This window comes from Triticum aestivum, chromosome 6B (assembly GCF_018294505.1).
Source record: "Triticum aestivum cultivar Chinese Spring chromosome 6B, IWGSC CS RefSeq v2.1, whole genome shotgun sequence".
Lineage (NCBI taxonomy): Eukaryota > Viridiplantae > Streptophyta > Magnoliopsida > Poales > Poaceae > Triticum > Triticum aestivum.
The window spans coordinates 668,485,398-668,505,907 of NC_057810.1; the positions used below are offsets into that span (position 1 = coordinate 668,485,398).

Here is a 20,510-nt window from a genome sequence, read left to right on the forward strand (position 1 = left end):
TGACATTGGCAAAGCTCTAGCATACGAACTACACGATCTTTGTGCTAGGCTTAGGATTGGGTCTTGTCCATCACATCATTCTCCTAATGATGTGATCCCGTTATCAACGACATCCAATGTCCATAGCCAGGAAACCATGACTATCTGTTGATCACAACGAGCTAGTCAACTAGAGGCTCGCTAGGGACATATTGTGGTCTATGTATTCACACGTGTATTACGATTTTCGGAGAATACAGTTATAGCATGAATAAAAGACTATTATCATGAACAAAGAAATATAATAATAACACTTTTATTATTGCCTCTAGGGCATATTTCCAACAGTCTCCCACTTGCACTAGAGTCAATAATCCAGTTCACATCGCCATGTGATTAACACTCACAGATCACATCGCCATGTGACTAATACCCAAGAGTTTACTAGAGTCAGTAGTCTAGTTCACATCACTATGTGATTAACACTCAATGAGGTTTATGTTTGATCATGTTGCTTGTGAGAGAGGTTTTAGTCAACGGGTCTGAACCTTTCAGATCCGTGTGTGCTTTACAATTCTCTATGTCATCTCCTAGATGCAGCTACCACGCTCTATTTGGAGCTGTTCCAAATAACTGTTCTACTTGGAGCTATTCTAAATTGTTGCCCCATTGTACGTATCCGGTATCTCTACTTAGAGCTATCCGGATAGGTGTTAAGCTTGCATCGACGTAACCTTTACGACGAACTCTTTTACCACCTCCATAATCGAGAAAATTCCTTAGTCCACTAGTTACTAAGGATAACTTTGACCGCTGTCCTGTGAGCCATTCTTGGATCACTCTTGTACCCCTTGACTGACTCATGGCAAGGCACACTTCAGGTGCGGTACACAGCATAGCATACTGAAGAGCCTACGTTTTAAGCATAGGGGACGACCTTCGTCCTTTCTCTCTATTCTGCCGTGGTCGAGCTTTAAGTCTTAACTTCGTACCTTACAACTCAGGCAAGAACTCCTTCTTTGACTGGTCCATCTTGAACACCTTCAAGATCATGTCAAGGTATGTGCTCATTTGAAAGTACTATTAAGCGTTTTGATCTATCCTTATAGATCTTGATGCTCAATGTTCAAGTAGCTTAATCCAGGTTTTCTATTGAAAAACACTTTCCAAATAACCCTATATGCTTTCTAGAAAGTCTACGTCATTTCTGATCCATAACAATATGTCAACAACATATACTTATCAGAAATTCTATAGTGCTCCCACTCACTTCTTTGGAAATACAAGTTTCTCATAAACTTTGTACAAACCCAAAATCTTTGATCACCATCAAAGCATACATTCCAACTCCGAGATGCTCACTCCAGTCCTTAGAAGGATTGCTGGAGCTTTGCATACTTATTAGCATCTTTTGGGATTGGCAAAACCTTCCGGTTGTATCACATACAACCTTTCCTCAAGTATAACGTCGAGGAAACAATGTTTTGACATCCTATCTGCAAGATTTCATCAATCATGCAGTAACTGCTAATCCAATTCCAACAGACTCTTAGCATCGCTACAAGTGAGAAAACCTCACCGTAATCAACTCCTTGAACTTGTCGGAAAATATCTTAACGACAAGTCGAGCTTTCTTAATGGTAATTCTTACCATCATTGTTTGTCTTCCTTTTAAAATCCATCCGTACCCAATGGCCTTACGACCATCAAGTATTTCTTCCAAAGTCATGGATCCATTCTCGGATTTTATGGCCTCGAGCCATTTATCGGAATCCGGGCCCACCATCGCTTCTCCATAGCTCGTAGGTTCATTGTTGTCCAGCAACATGACTTCCAAGACAGGATTACGTACCACTCTGAAGTAGTACGTATCCTTGTCATCCCACGAGGTTTGGTAGTGACTTGATCCGAAGTTTCATGATCAATATCATAAGCTTCCACTTCAATTGGTGTAGGTGCCACAGGAACAACTTCCTGTGCCCTGCCACACACTAGTTGAAGAGACGGTTCAATAACCTCATCAAGTTTCCACCATCCTCCCACTCAATTCTTTCGAGAGAAACTTTTCCTCGAGAAAGGACCTGATTCTAGAAACAATCCCTTATTGCTTTCGGATCTGAGAAAGGAGGTATACCCAACTGTTTTGGGTGTCCTATGAAGATGCATTTTATCCGCTTTGGGTTCGAGCTTATCAATCCTGAAACTTTTCCACATAAGCGTCGCAGCCCCAAACCTTTAAGAAACGACAACTTAGGTTTCTCTAAACCATAATTCATACGGTGTCATCTCAACGGAATTACGTGGTGCCCTATTTAAAGTGAATGTGGTTGTCTCTAATGCCTAACCCATGGACAACAGTGGTAATTCGATAAGAGACATCATGGTACGCACCATATCCAATAGGGTGTAACTATGATGTTCGGACACACCATCAAACTATGGTGTTCCAGGCGGTATTTAATTGTGAAACAATTTCCACAATGTCTTAATTGTGTGCCAAAACTTGTAACTCAGATATTCATCTCTATGATCATATCATAGACATTTTATCCTCTTGTCACAATGATCTTCTACTTCACTCTAAAATTACTTGAACCATTCAATAATTCAGACTTGTGTTTCATCAAGTAAATATATTCAACATCTACTCGAATCATCTGTGAAGTAAGAACATAACGATATTCACTGCATGCCTCAGCACTCATTGGACTACACACATCAAAATGTGTTACTTCCAACAAGTTGCTATCTTGTTCCATCTTATTGAAAACCGAGGCTTTTCAGTCATCTTGCCTATGTGGTATGATTTGCATATCTCAAGTGATTCAAAATCAATTGAGTCCAAACGGCCATTTGCATGGAGTTTCTTCATGCATATACACCAATAGACATGGTTCGCATGTCTCACACTTTTCAAAAACGAGTGAGTCCAAAGATCCATCAACATGGAGCTTCTTCATGCGTTTTATACCAATATGACTTACATGGCAGTGCCACAAGTAAGTGGTACTATCATTACTATCTTATATCTTTTGGCATGAAAATGTGTATCACTACGATCGAGATTCAATGAACCATTCATTTTAGGTGTAAGACCATTGAAAGTATTATTCAAATAAACAGAGTAACCATTATTCTCCTTAAATGAATAACCGTATTGCGATAGACATAATCCAATCATGTCTATGCTCAACGCAAACACCAATCTCGATGGTAGAGGGAGCGTGTGATGCTTGATCATATCAACATTGGAAACACTTCCAACACATATCGTCATCTCACCTTTAGCTAGTCTCTGTTTATTCCGTAGCTTTTATTTCGAGTTACTAACACTTAGCAACCGAACCGGTATCTAATACCCTGGTGCTACTAGGAGTACTAGTAAAGTACACATCAACACAATGTATATCCAATATACTTCTATCGACTTTGCCATCCTTCTCATCTACCAAGTATCTAGGGTAATTCTGCTCTAGTGGTTGTTCCCCTTATCACAGAAGCACTTAGTCTCGGGTTTGGGTTCAACCTCGGGTTTCTTCACTGGTGCAGCAGCTGATTTGCCGTTCCATGAAGCATCCCTTCTTGCCCTTGCCCTTCTTGAAACTAGTGGTTTCACCAACCATCAACAATTGATGCTCCTTCTTGATTTCTACTTTCGTGGTGTCAAACATCACGAATATCTCAATGATCATCATATCTATCCCTGATTTGTTATAGTTCATCACAAAGCTCTAGCAGCTTGGTGGTAATGACTTTGGAAAAACATCACTATCTCATCTGGAAGATCAACTCCCACTCGATTCAAGTGATTGTTGCACTCAGACAATCTGAGCACAAGCTCAACGATTGAGCTTTTCTCCCTTAGTTTGCAGGTTAAGAAAATCGTCGGAGGTCTTATACCTCTTGACGTGGGCACGAGCCTGAAATCCCAATTTCAGCCCTCGAAACATCTCATATGTTCCGCGATGTTTCAAAAAACGTCTTTGGTGCCTTAATTCCAAACCGTTTAACTGAACTATCACGTAGTTATCAAAACGTGTATGTCCGATGTTCACAACATCCACAAACGACGTTTGGGGTTCAGCACACTGAGCGGTGCATTAAGGACATGAGCTTTCTAGTGTCCGCATAATCGCTACTGTCAACTTTCAACTATATTTTCTCTAGGAACATATCTAAAACAGTAGAACTAAAGCGCGAGCTACGACATAATTTGCAAAAAGGTCTTTTGACTATGTTCAAGATAATTAAGTTCATCTTATGAACTCCCACTTAGATAGACATCCCTCTGGTCATCTAAGTGATCACATGATCCGAGTCAACTAGGCCGTGTCCGATCATCACGTGAGACGGACTAGTCATCATCGGTGAACATCTTCATGTTGATCGTATCTACTATACGACTCATGCTCGACCTTTCGGTCTCCGTGTTCCGAGGCCATGTCTGCACATGCTAGGCTCGTCAAGTTAACCCTAAGTGTTTTCGCTGTGTAAAACTGTCTTACACCCGTTGTATGTGAACGTAAGAATCCATCACACCCGATCATCACGTGGTGCTTAGAAGCGACGAACTGTAGCAACGGTGCACAGTTAGGGGAGAACACTTCTTGAAATTTTGTAAGGGATCATCTTATTTACTACCGTCGTCCTAAGTAAACAAGATGCATAAACATGATAAACATCACATGCAATCAAATAGAGTAGTGACATGATATGGCCAATATCATATAGCTCCTTTGATCTTCATCTTCGGGGCTCCATGATCATCTTGTCACCGGCATGACACCATGATCTCCATCATCATGATCTCCATCATCGTGTCTTCATGAAGCTGTCACGCCAACGACTACTTCTACTTCTATGACTAACGCGTTTAGCAATAAAGTAAAGTAGTTTACATGGCGTTCTTCAATGACACGCAGGTCATACAATAAATAAAGACAACTCCTATGGCTCCTGCCGGTTGTCATACTCATCGACATGCAAGTCGTGATTCCTATTACAAGAACATGATCAATCTCATACATCACATATATATCATTCATCACATCCTTTTGGCCATATCACATCACATGACATACCCTGCAAAAACAAGTTAGACGTCCTCTAATTGTTGTTGCATGTTTTACGTGGCTGCTATGGGTTTCTAGCAAGAACATTTCTTACCTATGCAAAACCACAACGTGATATGCCAATTGCTATTTACCCTTCATAAGGACCCTTTTCATCGAATCCGTTCCGACTAAAGTGGGAGAGACTGGCACCCGCTAGCCACCTTATGCACCAAGTGCATGTCAATCGGTGGAACCTATCTCACGTAAGAGTACGTGTAAGGTCGGTCCGGGCCGCTTCATCCCACAATACAGTCGAAACAAGATTGGACTAGTAACGGTAAGCATATTGAACAAAATCAACGCCCACAACTACTTTGTGTTCTACTCGTGCAAAGAATCTACGCAATAGACCTAGCTCATGATGCCACTGTTGGGGAACGTAGCAGAAATTCAAAATTTTCCTACGTATCACCAAGATCTATCTATGGAGAGACCAGCAACGAGGGGAAGGAGAGTGCATCTACATACCCTTGTAGATCGCTAAGCGGAAGCGTTCAAGTGAACGGGGTTGATGGAGTCGTACTCGTCGTGATTCAAATCACCGATGATCAAGTGCCGAACGCACGGCACCTCCGCGTTCAACACACGTACAGCCCGGTGACGTCTCCCACGCCTTGATCCAGCAAGGAGAGAGGGAGAGGTTGAGGAAGACTCCATCCAGCAGCAGCACAACGGCGTGGTGGTGGTGGATGAGCATGGCAATCCCGCAGGGCTTCGCCAAGCACCATGGGAGAGGAGGAGGAGGGAGAGGGGCAGGGCTGCACCAACGAGAGATCGAATCGCGTGTTATGGGCAGCCCTATGCCTCACTATTTATAGGGGGAGAGGGGGCTGCGCCCCCCTCTAGGGTTTCCCACCCCCAAGGGGTGCGGCCAGCCCTAGATGGCAAAGGGGGCGGCGGCCAGGAGGGGGAGGAGAGGGAGGCGTAGGGAGCATGGGCCTTAGGGCCCATCTGCCCTAGGGTTTCCCCTCTCCCCTCCTAGCTGCGCCTTGGGCAAGGGTGGGAGGCGCACCAGCCCACTCTGGGGCTGGTCCCTTTCCACTCTAGGCCCAAGCAAGCCTCCGGGGCCGGTGGCCCCACTTGGTGGACCCCCGGGACCCTCCCGGTGGTCCCGGTACAATACCGATATCGCCCGAAACTTTTCCGGTGACCAAATCAGGACTTCCCATATATAAATCTTTACCTCCGGACCATTACGAAACTCCTCGTGACGTCCGGGATCTCATCCGGGACTCCGAACAGCATTCGGTAACCACATACAAACTTCCTTTATAACCCTAGCGTCATCGAACCTTAAGTGTGTAGACCCTACGGGTTCGGGAGACATGCAGACATGACCGAGACGTTCTTCGGTCAATAACCAACAGCGGGATCTGGATACCCATGATGGCTCCCACATGTTCCACGATGATCTCATCGGATGAACCACGATGTCAAGGACTTAATCAATCCCATATTCAATTCCCTTTGTCTATCGGTATGTTACTTGCCCGAGATTCGATCGTCGGTATACCGATACCTTGTTCAATCTCGTTACCGGCAAGTCACTTTACTTGTTCTGTAACACATCATCCCGTGATCAACTCCTTGGTCACATTGCGCATATGATGATGTCCTACCGAGTGGGCCCAGAGATACCTCTCCGTTTACACGGAGTGACAAATCCCAGTCTCGATCCGCATAAAACAATAGATACATTCGGAGATACCTGTAGTGCACCTTTATAGTCACCTAGTTACGTTGTGACGTTTGATACACCCAAAGCACTCCTACGGTATCCAGGAGTTACACGCTCTCATGGTCAAAGGAAGAGATACTTGACATTGGCAAAGCTCTAGCATACGAACTACACGATCTTTGTGCTAGGCTTAGGATTGGGTCTTGTCCATCACATCATTCTCCTAATGATGTGATCCCGTTATCAACGACATCTAATGTCCATAGCCAGGAAACCATGACTATCTGTTGATCACAACGAGCTAGTCAACTAGAGGCTCACTAGGGACATATTGTGGTCTATGTATTCACACGTGTATTACGATTTCCGGGTAATACAGTTATAGCATGAATAAAAGACTATTATCATGAACAAAGAAATATAATAATAACACTTTTATTATTGCCTCTAGGGCATATTTCCAACAGGTTGTCTCATTGAAACCGTCCTCAGGAACTGAGTTATGTGTTTGTGATCCATGAACAGTTACTACCACACATTGGGTTCCGGTAACTCGGCCCCTCTCGGCTTATTAATCAACTTGATCTCTGTCCAGGAGTTGCAACTAGTTTCTGGTGTTTGTAGGTAGTGTTAGTAGTCTACCAAGTGGCACCAGGTACAGGTGGGCTTGGGACAGACTAGGCACAGTGGCACGGTGTACCAAGCGTAGATCCACCCATCGAGGTGGGCTTGGGAACCCTGCTCACATCGTTTGGGGCCGTGAGCGACACCCCGGCCGGATCTCCTTGCGGATGGAATCCGAATAGGCGATAAACCTGGACGAGAGACTTGTGTGGTTAGTCAGGTCGTGGCCGACACCCTCGCTGGGCTTCCGCTTGAAGGTTGCCGAGTACATGTCGTGTAAACGGCGGTAAGTGGTGAGAGCGTGTGTGAAGAAGTACACCCCTGCAGGGTTAACATTATCTATTCGAATAGCCGTGTCCGCGGTAAAGGACTTCTGGGTTGCCTGTACAGTTCATAGACAAGTGAAAGTGGATACTCTAAAATACGCAAGATAAGCGTGAGTGCTATGGATGGCGTTCTCGTAGGGAGACGGGAGCGGATCCATAGTGGTGTATTGATATGGTGAATGTGTGCACTCGTGTGCGCCACCTCAAAGAGTTACATTGCAGTCGTAGTTCAGGATAGCCACCGAGTCAAAGCTGGCTTGCTGCAGTTAAACCCCACCATCCCCTTTGTTGATAATGATGCATATGTAGTTAGATCTGATGTAAGTCTTGCTGGGTACATTTGTACTCACGTTGCTTAATCTATGTTTTTGCAGAGAGACTTCATTCTTGATAGTAGTTCCGCTTGGACTTCGACGTTTAGCTTGTTACCTCAGCTATGATCTTGTGCCCTCGGCAGGATCTAGTAGATAGTCAGGCTTCTCAGCCTTTTCCATTTATAGTTGTCTGTACTCAGACATGTTAAGCTTCCACTTGTGCTTGACTTGTTTGCTCTGAATGTTGGGTCATGAGACCCATGTTTGTAATATCTCGCTCCTCGGAGCCTTTTGAATAAAATACTTGAGTTGTAGAGTCATGTTGTGTTGCCATGTTGTATTTGCACATATCGAGCATATTGTGTGTATGTTATTGAAATGCTTGGTATGTGTGGGATCTGACTATCTAGTTGTTTATCCTTAGTAGCCTCTCTTACCGGGAAATGTCTCCTAGTGTTTCCACTGAGCCATGGTAGCTTGCTACTGCTCCGGAACACTTAGGCTGGCCGGCATGTGTCCTTCTTCGTTCCTGTGTCTGTCCCCTCGGGGAAATGTCACGCAATGAATTCCAGAGTCATGTTAGCCCGCTACAGCCCGGTTCACCGGAGTCCTGCTAGCCCAGTGCTACAGCCTGGATTCACTCGCTGATGACTGACACGTTCGTTGTTGGGTCATGTATGCCTGTCCCTGTAAGTTAGTGCCACTTTGGGTTCACGACTAGCCATGTCAGCCCGGGTTCTTTGTCACATGGATGCTAGCGGCACTATCATATACATGAGCCAAAAGGCGTAAACGGTCCCGGGCCAGGTAAGGTGGCACCCGTGGGAATACCATGCGTGAGGCCGCAAAGTGATATGATGTGTTACATGCTAGATCGGTGTGACTTAGGATTGGGGTCCTGACACATACATAGAGGGAGAAGAGACCGAGCCCTGCCTCCTTCTGCCTCTAGCATATAGCTCGAGGAGCGCCATTGTATTCACTAGTGCCTTAGTGATCATGCGGAGACCCCACAGAGCAGGACCAGGGGTGTTATCTCCAAGGAGAGCCCCAAACCCGGTAAAATGCGCCGGCGTTCGTGTCTACGCCTCATCCCGCTTCCAGGCACCGGCGACGTTCTACTCGCTCCCACCATGATAAGCCATCCTTTTGCATATGTCGCACCCAACCCCCGACAAGTGTCACCGCTCCTGTGCTGGAGGCGTCTATGCTCCACAATCATAACCACTCCATTGAGATCACCTTTGCGGGTCTTGCCAGGTCGACGACACTTCCACGTCGTGACTCATGTATGCGTCATGCGTGACGTTGACATTGATTGTATTCTAAAATTCGGTGGGGGTATATCTAGTAGCAAATAACCACGCTGACGAGGTCTTCTCTCTCGGTCTTTAGTTGACGTAGCGTTACCCGTACGCCTTATTTGCAATCAATTCCCCGCGAGGTTGACACTAATTGCATTCTAAAATACAATGAGATATACCTAGTAGCAAATAATAATCAATCCGACATGGTCTTTGGTTGCCCTAGCGTTATCGGTACCTTTTATTTGCAATCAATAAATATCACGGGAGGCTGTCGCTGACCACGTCTATAAATCACAATACCAATGGCAAACACATCTATCTATGTCAATAACCAAAGAAATGCAAACTCCATGGATATGGATAAATACAAGTAAACAATAGGGAGACATCAAATGTCAGCTTTGTCACCCACAACTATCCATCTTGCAGGTTGGAAAAGGTAAAGCAAGCCATGCCTTGTCAGTTTTGTTTAGGGTCGCCATCTCGCATCGTCGTGGTGCTTTAAATTTAAATCCATGTCAGTAAACATAACATGAACCTTGGCCACGAGCTTTGCCATAAGGACAATGTTGAGCACTTTGCAAACTAGGGTTTGGACATCTATGTCTTCAAAGGATGCCGATCAACCGAGACTGCACCAAGAGCATGAACCCCATTATATTGCCATCAACCATCACTAGCAGACACACATGAGCTTGGGTGGCAAAACAAAGAGCCAGTCAAAGTCCACATAAGAACAATGAGGTGCAGCAAAATGATAGCTTTACGACCCCGAGCGGCAGCGGCGCCCATCTCCCCCCATCAACACCATAATTGAGGAGAGCGGACCACAACAAGGATACGAGTGGAGTTCCTCTACGATGCCTCTAGGAAGTGGAATGATGCTCACATCCGCCACTGTTGCGGAGCTTGCACCCATAACCACACTTGTATAGGAGTTTTCCCAAACCTCTAAAAGACAACGTGCAAAACATCTAGTTGTAAACAACCACTTCGACAAGTTCTTCTCTCTCGGCCACTAATTGATGTACCATCGGTGACGCTTTTACTTTGCAATTGAATAGTGTGCTAGGCTGATGTCAATCATGTTTTGAAGCAATTTCACCGCTCCTATGTTAGAGGCGACTATGCTCCACAACCGTAACCACTCCGTCATTGAGATCACCTTTGCGGGTCTTGCCGTGTCGTGACTCACAGATGCGTCATACGTGATTTTGACATTGATTGTATTCAAAAATTTGAGGGGGAGGGGGGGGGGTATATCTAGTATGAAATAACCACGCCGACGAGGTCTTCTCTCTCGGGCTTTGGTTGACGTAGCGTTACCGATACGCCTTATTTGCAATCAATTGCGCGCGAGGTTGACACTTATTGCATTCTAAAATACAATGAGATATACCTAGTAGCAAATAATAATCAGTCTAACATGGTCTTTGGTCGCCCTAGCTTTATCGGTACCTTTTATTTGCAATCAATAAATATCTCGGGAGGCTGTCGCCGACCACGTCTATAAATCACAATACCAATGGCAAACACATCTATCTATGTCAATAACCAAAGAAAAGCAAACCCCATGGATATGGATAAACACAAGTAAACAATAGGAGGGGGACACCAAATGTGAGCTTTGTCACCCACAACTATCCATCTTGCAGGTTGGAAAAGGTAAAGCAAAGCCATGTCTTATCTTTTTTGTTTTAGAGGTCGCCGTCGCACATCGCCGTGGTGATTAAAATTTAAATCCAAGTCATTATCGTTCGTTGATTAGTTGCTGTTCTATTTTTCTAAAGCGATATAAAGTTTTTGGAAGCACCACTGTGTACGCCGGAGAGGGACGTGCCGTGGAGATTTCCCTGCCACCACCACCACCCTCTCTCTCTCTCTGCATCTCGACGTCGACGTCGCCGTCTCCGTCTCCATCAGATCATTTATTCCGTCCACCTGCCTCGCCCTCGCCGAATTGCAAGCCCGCGTTCGTGCAAATCGCCTCGGCTTTGCCCGCCCAAGATTCCCCACATCCTGCCTCCCATCGCCGGAATCGCGGGCGGGCGGGCGGGCGCTCTGAGGATTCGAGGCGGCGGCCGCCCGTGATCCCCCCTCCGGCCTCCCGCTTTTCTTGCCGGGATTTGGGGCTGATACGGAGGGGAATTGCCGGTCTTGGCCCCGCTCGCCTCGATCGGGACCAGCGAGCGACCCCGGCGGTTCTTGTGGACGGCGGGTTCTTGACTTCTTGCCATCTTTCCCCCAACGGTGCCCCCTGATTTTTGAGGAATTCGGTGAGCATTTGATAGGGGGTCTTCCCGTGCGCTCAAGGAAGGGTGGTGTGCCGTGAAGGCCTCGTCTTTGGGCATCCATGGGGTTCCTCAGCCTCGTGGGCAACTCCTTCGGGTGCTCGGCCTCCGGCGAGCGCCTCGTCTCGGCGGCCCGGGACGGCGACCTGCAGGAGGCGCGCGCGCTCCTCGAGTACAACCCCCGGCTGGCCCGCTACTCCACATTCGGCGGCCGCAACTCGCCGCTGCACTACGCCGCGGCGCAGGGTCACCATGAGGTAATGCCATTTTGTCTTCCAGGCTGGCTAAAATGTTGTCATTTATGCATCCAAAAAAATCTGTTGACACCATGTCTAGATTGTTTCTCTGTTGCTCGAATCCGGTGTGGAGATCAACCTCAGGAATTACAGGGGGCAGGTAAATTCAATCTTTGCTATACTACATTTTTGTAATTTTCAGTTCGACATCAGAGATGAAGCCGGTCGGGAACCTGTAATGAAGCCTGTATGTTTCTGGTTATGTGTAGACTGCTCTGATGCAAGCCTGCCAATATGGCCACTGGGAGGTTGTTCAGACACTGATGCTCTTCAATGCAAATGTGAGCATTTTTCTTGCTATTTCACTGGTATTCTTTTTTACTGCTTGGATATGTAGTCCTGAGGCGGCGAAATGTCTTTCAGATCCACAGGACAGATTATTTGAATGGCGGGATTGCTATCCATTTTGCTGCACTGCATGGTCATGCCCGGTGCCTTCGTCTCGTGCTTGCAGATTATGTGCCAAGCATCCCAAACTTCTTAAGCCAGACGAATCACAGATCGTCTGAGGAAGTTTCAGATGCTGATTTTGATGATGAGTATGTTGGGTCCATTGCTTGTTTCTCATTTATTTCTTAAACGAATCATGTAGTGACATACCTGTCTTGGCAGTGGTTTGGTCAAGATGGTAAACTGGAAGGCAGATGGAGGCCTAACCCCACTTCATATGGCAGCGTTAAATGGCCATGTAGAGTGTGTACAGTTGTTATTGGACCTGGGAGCATCAGTTTCTGAGGTCACCATTGAAGATGGAACAACTATCGACCTTATAGGTATTTTGCTACTGCTTTTTTCCTGCTGCTTTTTAACTCAATAGGTACTGTATTTTTCAGCTTTGTGTTTTGATGCAGATATGATGGGGTTATAACTTATAAGTTCCTTTGTTTTCATCTGACAGGATCAGGTAGCACCCCACTTCATTACGCTGCTTGTGGTGGAAATGCTGTATGTTGTCAAGTATGTTCTGCTAATCTGAAGGCAGTTTTGCTGTTTAAATGTATGGTGATTTTCTCAACATCCGCTAACCATACATTGTTGAGTGCAGCTTCTTATTGCTCGAGGAGCCAACCTTGCTGCCAAAAATGCTAGTGGGTATGATTTTGAATTGCTGATACATACAAAGAACTGTCATTGTTTTCGTCCTCATTATGATTTGGTTGTTGATTTGCCTTATGCAGCTCGACCCCGTTAATGGTAGCTCATTCATGGCATAGAACCTCTATTGAGGAAATTTTGAGTAATGAACCAGGGGGTCAAATACGTACTCTTCCTTCTCCATATTTGTGCCTCCCACTTATGAGTATCATGAGCATTGCCAGGTCAGTGCGTACTAAATGTTGCAAAAAAGCTGAACTTTCTGCTTTCCAGTTGTCCTGCTCATGTGCAAATTGAGTTTGTTTAGCTATAAAAAAAGTATGCAATAAGTTTTTGAGGCTGTCCGTATCTTCGGCTGAGAAGGCCGGGGACAATATCTCCATTATCGAAAACAAGAAAGTCTGCTGCTAAATAGGTTATCTTCCCTTTTCTGTAGTCTGCGTTTGAAAAAATGTAATAGAGAACTGAACATTATTTCTTATAAGTTGTCATCCCTATTCATATATGTATTATTGACTTGCATAATTATTGGTCTCTTATAGTATGATCAGACCACTATGTTGTCCCTAACCCTGGCAACATGAAGATATTGTGGCTTCTATTTTTTAACAGACTGTCATAATAAACTATTGTCAAGTGTTTATTTTGGTTAGTGGTAACATCTGATAGTTAGGTGTCTATTTGCTTTGTAGGGAGTGTGGTTGGAGGTACCTAAACAAGTCACCTGTATGCATTGACCCATGTGCTGTCTGCTTAGACGGGAGCTGCTCTGTTGCCGCAGAAGGTACGCAGTGAAATATACATTTTACCCACATCACATGCTATTGTGCTTTAAGCAAACTGTCAGTTTACTGGAAATGATTTCATCTTTCACAAAAGGACATGAAACTGTTGAAGTACTACCTGCATGAGTGTCATATGAAGTTCATCAATCAGCTCACACTTTATGTTCTGGCACATATCCACTTGGTAACTCAACAACCGCAGGGAGTACAAAAAGCAAGCGCGTTTCTTGCTTTCGGTTAATGACTGCGAGCCTTTTCACCTGTGCAGGATGCAAACACGAGTTCTGCACGAGATGCGCCCTGTACCTCTGCTCGACCAGCTACACGTCGGCGAACCCCGCGGGCGCCATACCGTGCCCGCTGTGCCGGCACCCGATCACCTCCTTCGTGGCGCTCCCCGGCACGAGCCCGATAAGGGAGCAGCTCCCCCGGAACAGCCTCTCGCTGTCGTTCTGCGCGACGTGCCCGGCGGTGAGCTCCGACTCGGCGGCCCCTGGTGGAGGCCACCCGTACCGGGCCAGCAGCGAGCTCCACTGCGGCGGGGGCATGCGGATGCCGCCGATGGGGTCGTCGTCGTTCCGGTCGCTGAGCTGCCAGGCGATGAAGCTGAACCCGTCCTTCTGCATGGGCGCCATGGACACCAACCCGTGCCTCATCCGGTGCTCGCGGTTCGGGTCGAGCCTGGGCCGGTCGGCGTCCCACGGCGAGGCCAACCGGCGAGGAGGGGCGTGGCCCGTGACATTCAGCCCCATCGTCGCCACCAGCAGCTGATGAACCGCATCCGGTTTCGCCTGCCATTTTTTGCGGCTTTTTTTCGAAAGGGTGTGTCATATTTTGCCTGTTAGTTTGGCTGGCTGCCCCCCCTCCTATCTATTTTACCGCGGTGGGGCGGTCGAAATCCCTCCCCTATTGGTATCTATATCTATCATATCATGAGTAGCGATGTAGCAACATATGGAAATGGAACTATTCCTACCTACCTGGGTTTGTAAATAACCTTGTGTTTTTTGGGCGAGCGATTGGAATGCAGATGCAGTGGCACTGCTTTTTGAAACGCTTTTGTTTGAACCGGTGGTTGAATGGCTGTGAGTGGCCGGCACAAAGGGTGGGGCGGGCGGCGCTGGTCGCCGGCCGTTGGTACAGCCCTGCATGTTGTACTCCCTCCGTCCCGAAAAACATGTTGCGCTGGTGTTTTTGCAATTTAGTCCTCATTGTTTTCCCGACCAAACCCGCGGTCCTCGTCGTTCTCCTCAGTCCTCACTCGACTGACGCCCGCAGATTTGCTCGCCCCCTCCCTCCCCATGCCCCTGCCGCCTTGCTCCCCCTCCTCTTGCCCCCGCATCCTTGCTCCCCCACACCCCTGCCGCCGCCGCCGCCTTGCTTCCGCCCCGCCGCCCCATGCCGCTGCCTCGTTTCCCTCCGTCCGCCGCCCGCAGAGGAACGTGAAGATTCAGTTTTTTTGGAGAAGACCGCCCAACGCCCAACGCCCGCTCTCCTTCCGCATGTGCCCGTCGTCGACCACCTCCTCGCCGTCGACCACGAAGCTAGCACCCTCCATGGAGGTTTTCGACCTGAGCAGTGGGAAGCACGTGTGCCCCTTTTCCACTTCCAAGCTGGAGCACTACGCGGCTTCACCGACATCGATTACATCTCGCCGGAGCATTACGCGGCTGCACCAAGGAGTCCGCCAGAGTCAAAGGTCTCATTTTCCCCCTTCTCCTCCCTTCAGTCTCTTGCAATTTATTTTTCATCTTCTTCGATTGGTCTACCGGAAATGGAACAGAGCTAAACAGAGCAAGCTAGAGTTGCATGGTGGCGTTCGTGGTGAGGGACAAGCCATCAGGTTGAGAGTATCTCTATTCTCTAGGAGAGCCTGCACCATGTTAAACCTCCACTTGCAGAGTTGTTGTTTTCAATTAACTGAAATTACACCAAAGAATTTCAGTTAAAAGATGTCCTCTTGCACTGAACCTGAACTAAAACTGATCGATATTTTAGCATTTTCTGTTTCAGGATTGGCTAAAATAGTGCTGAGATGGATGGAAGAACCCTTAAGTTTGTTGTTCCTCTTTTAAAAAATAAAAGTTCGTTGTTCCTGCATTGAACGGTTAAGCAGGGTCATGTTGTGATAAATCCCTTTGTCAATTTCAGGTGTCCATCAAGTATGGATGGGGTGGAGTATGAGAATTTTGCTTTGTGTCAATATCAGTTGTCGATCAAGTATGGATGGGGTGGAGCATGACAGTAAATTTCAGGTGTCCAAGTCCAACCAGCTGCTGCTCCGTCCTTATCTTTATCTATGCCATAACCATCTTTGTTTTCTGAGAGACAGAATTTTTTTGAGTTGCTGTTTATGGTGGTAAAAAGAAAAGAATGCAGCTTAGTCCTGCTATCAAACACTTTGCTCTAACCACTTCTACTCATAATTATTTGAAACATTATTCACTGTAGTCTCAGTTAACTGAATTTTCTGAAGCCATTTTCTTGCTCACAAGTTGACAGAAAACTGTTTGAAAGAAATTTTGACATAAGTTAACTGAAACAAATTTAGAAACGACAGTTCTCCTGTGATTTAGATTCAGTAAACATGACAGTAAAATTGCTCTAAGAGTACTGACTAAATTCAGGGCTTGTTGTATTAAGCAAATCAATTGACTACCTATTCTTTTTTGCCTAACTGAATGTTGACTGAATGTTGACACAATTACCTATTCTTTTTCAGGGCATAGATAGGTTCAATTAATTTGCTTGAATTATCAAAATTACTGTCACTACTACTGTATGCTTTGACACTGTCGAAACTGATTTAGTGTGAATATGTGCCTTATGTAACCAATAATTTCTGTATCAAGGTTTAGTGTGAATATGTGCCTTATGTAGTGATTCTCTCCCAACAAGCTTCAGACCACGTTTTGTACACACCTACTGTTAACTGTTTTATTCAGTGTTTCTCTGAAGAAATCTGAACATTATTTTCATTTAACTTGTACTTGCAGCACAAGCATGGCCATCCACCAACACGCAAAACAAGTTCAAGACCAAAAATATGTGTTTCTTGCTGTTTACTCAACTGAACCAGATTTGGGTTTTCAAGTTCCAAGGTTTCTGCTAACAGCATACAGATTAAATTGAAAAACTGGATTCATCTAAATCATGGACAGTTCAAAACCAATTATTTCCAAACCAATTATTTCTAGCTTGCTCCCTCCACCCCCCCCCCCTGATATCTACTGTTTTTTATTCAATTAACACTAATCATATTCAGTTAACAGGAGCAGAGCAGTTCTTCTTGACGAACAGGAGTAGAGCAGCAACTCCCGTACACTGATCATATTCAGCACAGGGACCAGAGGAGCAACTCCTTGCGGTACCTTCTTCTTCTTGACGAGCAGGAGCTCTGGTGGCAGCACGGGCAGACGAGCAGCAGCAGCACCGGCGGTAGGGGAGAAGCAGCCGCACGGGCTCGCGCGGAAGATTGAGGAGGGCGCGCGGGCAGGGGAGAAGGAGGACGCGCGCGAGCTCCTGGTCCACCGGATCGTGGAGGCAATTTCCGGCGACGCCTGTAGGGGATCGCGACCGGGATGAATTGCGGCGGCGCACGCGTGGGAGCTCGAGGAGGATGCACTGGAGCTTGAGGAGGATGTGCTGGAGCTTGAGGAGGATGCACTGGACCTCGAGGAGGACGCCCGCGAGCTCGAGGAGGACGTGGCCGGAGGTCCCGACGATGCCCGCAGGTAATCGAGGCGGGAGGGGATCGCGGCGACGCAGGTCTGAGCGGGGAAGGCGGCGGAGCAGGTACTTGGCGGCGGCGGCGGCGGAGCAGGTAGGTGGCGACGGCGGAGGAGCACTTCCTGATGGGCGGCGAGTCGCGCAGCTGGGCGGCGCCGGCCCCTATCGACGACGGAGGAAGAAAACAGGGGGCGGAGGGGCTTGTTTCAGACGATTTTAAAACTACAAGGGCTTTTTTGCAAAATCAACATTGAACTGCGCCCGCGACATGTTTTTCGGGACGGAGGGAGTATGTTGCTGCGCTTTTGGTGGCTCCGATAACTGTCCGTCGTCCTCTCCATGGACCATGGCTCCATGTGCTGCGCTGCACGTACTGCTGCAGCACTTGTTTATGATTGTTGCCATGCTTTCCTGTTGCTGTTGTCATCGTCAAGAAGAGTTCATTGGAGATGCTACTAGTACAATTCCAGAACCAGAAGAGATCTTTCCTCCCCATTGTGATTAGAATAGTAGTACGATTGTCCTCCGACATTACAGTTGTAGGAGAATGATGGCGTTGCCCGTGGAACTGATTTGGCCGAGGTGGTTCGCATGATGGAAACCTGGCCACAGGAACTTCTCCACAGATTTTATATTTCCCAAGTCACTTTTGCATATTTTAAGAGCAGCGTGCGCGTCCAGACATAACGGTCGGGCTGCGACGCTGTGACTCACTGGAGCGCCGGTGGCCACAGCGCACCAACCCATTTAGCAAGGGAGATAATCCTCGAAAAATAAAAATAAAAATAGCAAGGGAGATCGATCACTGTGCAACAGTAAACGGCATTGTTCTTGTCCGTTTGGCGTACTCGGCCCTGATCTTTTTCAGCGCCGCAACCACATCGCGCATCGTCATCCTCTGCTCACTCCGAGTCGCTGGAGCAGAGCAAACCTAGCTCGAAAATGGGCGTGAAAAGGCCATCGTCCGAGCTCCTGCTAGAAAGGCAGGACCCTTGCAGTAGTTGGCCGTCCACGACCCGGAGAAGCTCCACAGGGGATGCCTGATGGACCCACTGTCGGAGGGTCAAATGTGGCATCCGTGGGTCTCCTCCCAGTAAAGACTTCTAGGAGCATGACCCTGTAGCTGAACACGTCACTCTTCCGCGATGCTTTTCCGAGAGACCGCGATGCTTTTCCGAGAGACCCGTACTCTGCTCAACAAAACCATGAACGCGAATTGAAGCATGGTCACTCGACCATATCGATGCAGGTGGATACATATTCTATAAGTGGTCGAATAGGATAACAAAAGCTGGGTAATTAGGTACCTGGTGCCATGTATCCAACTGTTCCTGGCATGCTCGCGCATATCATGCAGTTGTCATCTGGAATCAACCTTGCAATGCCAAAGTCTGCTACATGCGTCGTCATCTCCTCGTCAAATAGCACATTGCTAGGCTTCAGGTCATGGTGCAAGATCAGCTCACTGTGATCATGATGGAGGTACTCCATTGCCATCGACACGTCGATCATGATGCCTAGTGTCTCAAGGAACCCTAGGCGCCATGCATGAACTCTGAGGCTTGTGTAGGAGCTTATCTAAGCTGCCATTTGGCATGTACTGAAGCACCAGTGATATGAAGTCAAGGTTGGAACACGTGTTGAATATCTTTGAAAGGTAGCAGGTGCATTACATAAATCGAATGGCATACGTCTATAAGTATAAGTTTCAAAAGGACAAGTAAAAGTGGTCCTCTCTTGATCAGGTTGTGAAACAGGTATTTGTGAAAATCCAGAATATCCATCAAGAAAGCAAAAATGTGTGTGCTTAGATAATCTTTCTAACATTTGATCGATATAAGGCAGAGGGTAATGATCTTTTCTAGTTTCTTTGTTTAATTTTCTATAATCAATTACCATTCTATAGTCTATGACAATTCTTTGTGGAATAAGCTCATTCTTGTCATTAGGAACAACAGTAATACCTCTCTTCTTAGGGACACAATGAACAGGACTTATCCATCTACTATCAGCTATAAGATAGATTATACCTACTTCCAGAAGTTTTAATATTTCTGTTCTTACCACTTCTTTCATCTTCAGATTTAACCGACGTTGGTGATCAACAACGGGTTTAGCATCAGGTTCCATATAAATCTTGTGCTGACATAGAGTGAGACTAATGCCCTTAAGATCATCAAGAGTATATCCAATAGCAGCCATGTGCTTCCTTAAAACTTTCAATAATCTTTCTTCTTCATGTTCTGAAAGGTTAGCACTAATAATAACATGATATATCTTTTTTCCATCAAGATAAGCATATTTCAAAGTGTCTGGCAATTGTTTTAATTCAAACACAGGATCACCTTTAGGTGGAGGAGGACCTCCTAGAGTTTCAATAGGCAAATTGTGTTTAAGCAGAAGTTGTTGTTCGAAAAAGATTCTATCTATTTCATTTCTTTCACGCATATGCAAATCATTTTCATGGTCTAGCACGTATTGTTTCAAAGGATCAGTAGGAGGTATAGCAATAGAAGCAAGACCAATAATTTCATCCTTACTAGGCAAATCTTTCTTATGAGGTTGTCTACTAAACTTGGAAAAATTAAATTCATGAGATTCATCACTAAAGCTAACACTGACAGTTTGTTTCTCACAATCTATTTTGGCATTAACGGTGTTCAAGAAAGGTCTGCCAAAAATAATGGGACAAAAGTCATCTTGTGGGGAGCTAAGAACAAGAAATTCAGTAGGGTATTTTATTTTCCCACACAAGACTTCAACATCTCTAAGAATCCCAATTGGTGATATAGTATCTCTATTAGCAAGTTTAATAGTGACATCTATGCCTTCTATTTCAGCAGGTGCTATTTCATTCTTAATTTTTTTATATAAGGAAAAAAGGAATAACACTCACACTAGCACCTAGGTCACATAACCCATGATAACAGTGATCTCCTATCTTAACTGAGACAACAGGCATGCCAATAACT

General features: G+C 46.1%; 1 protein-coding gene and 1 long non-coding RNA gene across 2 annotated transcripts; both read left to right on the plus strand.

The window, feature by feature from the left end:
- Window positions 1-11,160: 11,160 nt before the first annotated feature.
- Window positions 11,161-14,824, plus strand: LOC123138991 (probable E3 ubiquitin-protein ligase XBOS32). Its single transcript, XM_044558826.1, has 10 exons — window positions 11,161-11,890; window positions 11,970-12,029; window positions 12,139-12,210; window positions 12,293-12,468; window positions 12,542-12,702; window positions 12,828-12,886; window positions 12,975-13,021; window positions 13,108-13,248; window positions 13,717-13,808; window positions 14,078-14,824. Exons 1-10 carry the CDS (start codon window positions 11,696-11,698, stop codon window positions 14,578-14,580), a joined length of 1,506 nt encoding a protein of 501 aa, XP_044414761.1. The 5' UTR covers window positions 11,161-11,695; the 3' UTR covers window positions 14,581-14,824.
- A 331-nt stretch (window positions 14,825-15,155) lies between these two features.
- On the plus strand, window positions 15,156-18,194 carry LOC123138993 (uncharacterized). Its single transcript, XR_006469422.1, has 2 exons — window positions 15,156-16,064; window positions 16,806-18,194. It is a non-coding gene; the product is annotated as an uncharacterized lncRNA (long non-coding RNA).
- Window positions 18,195-20,510: the final 2,316 nt, after the last annotated feature.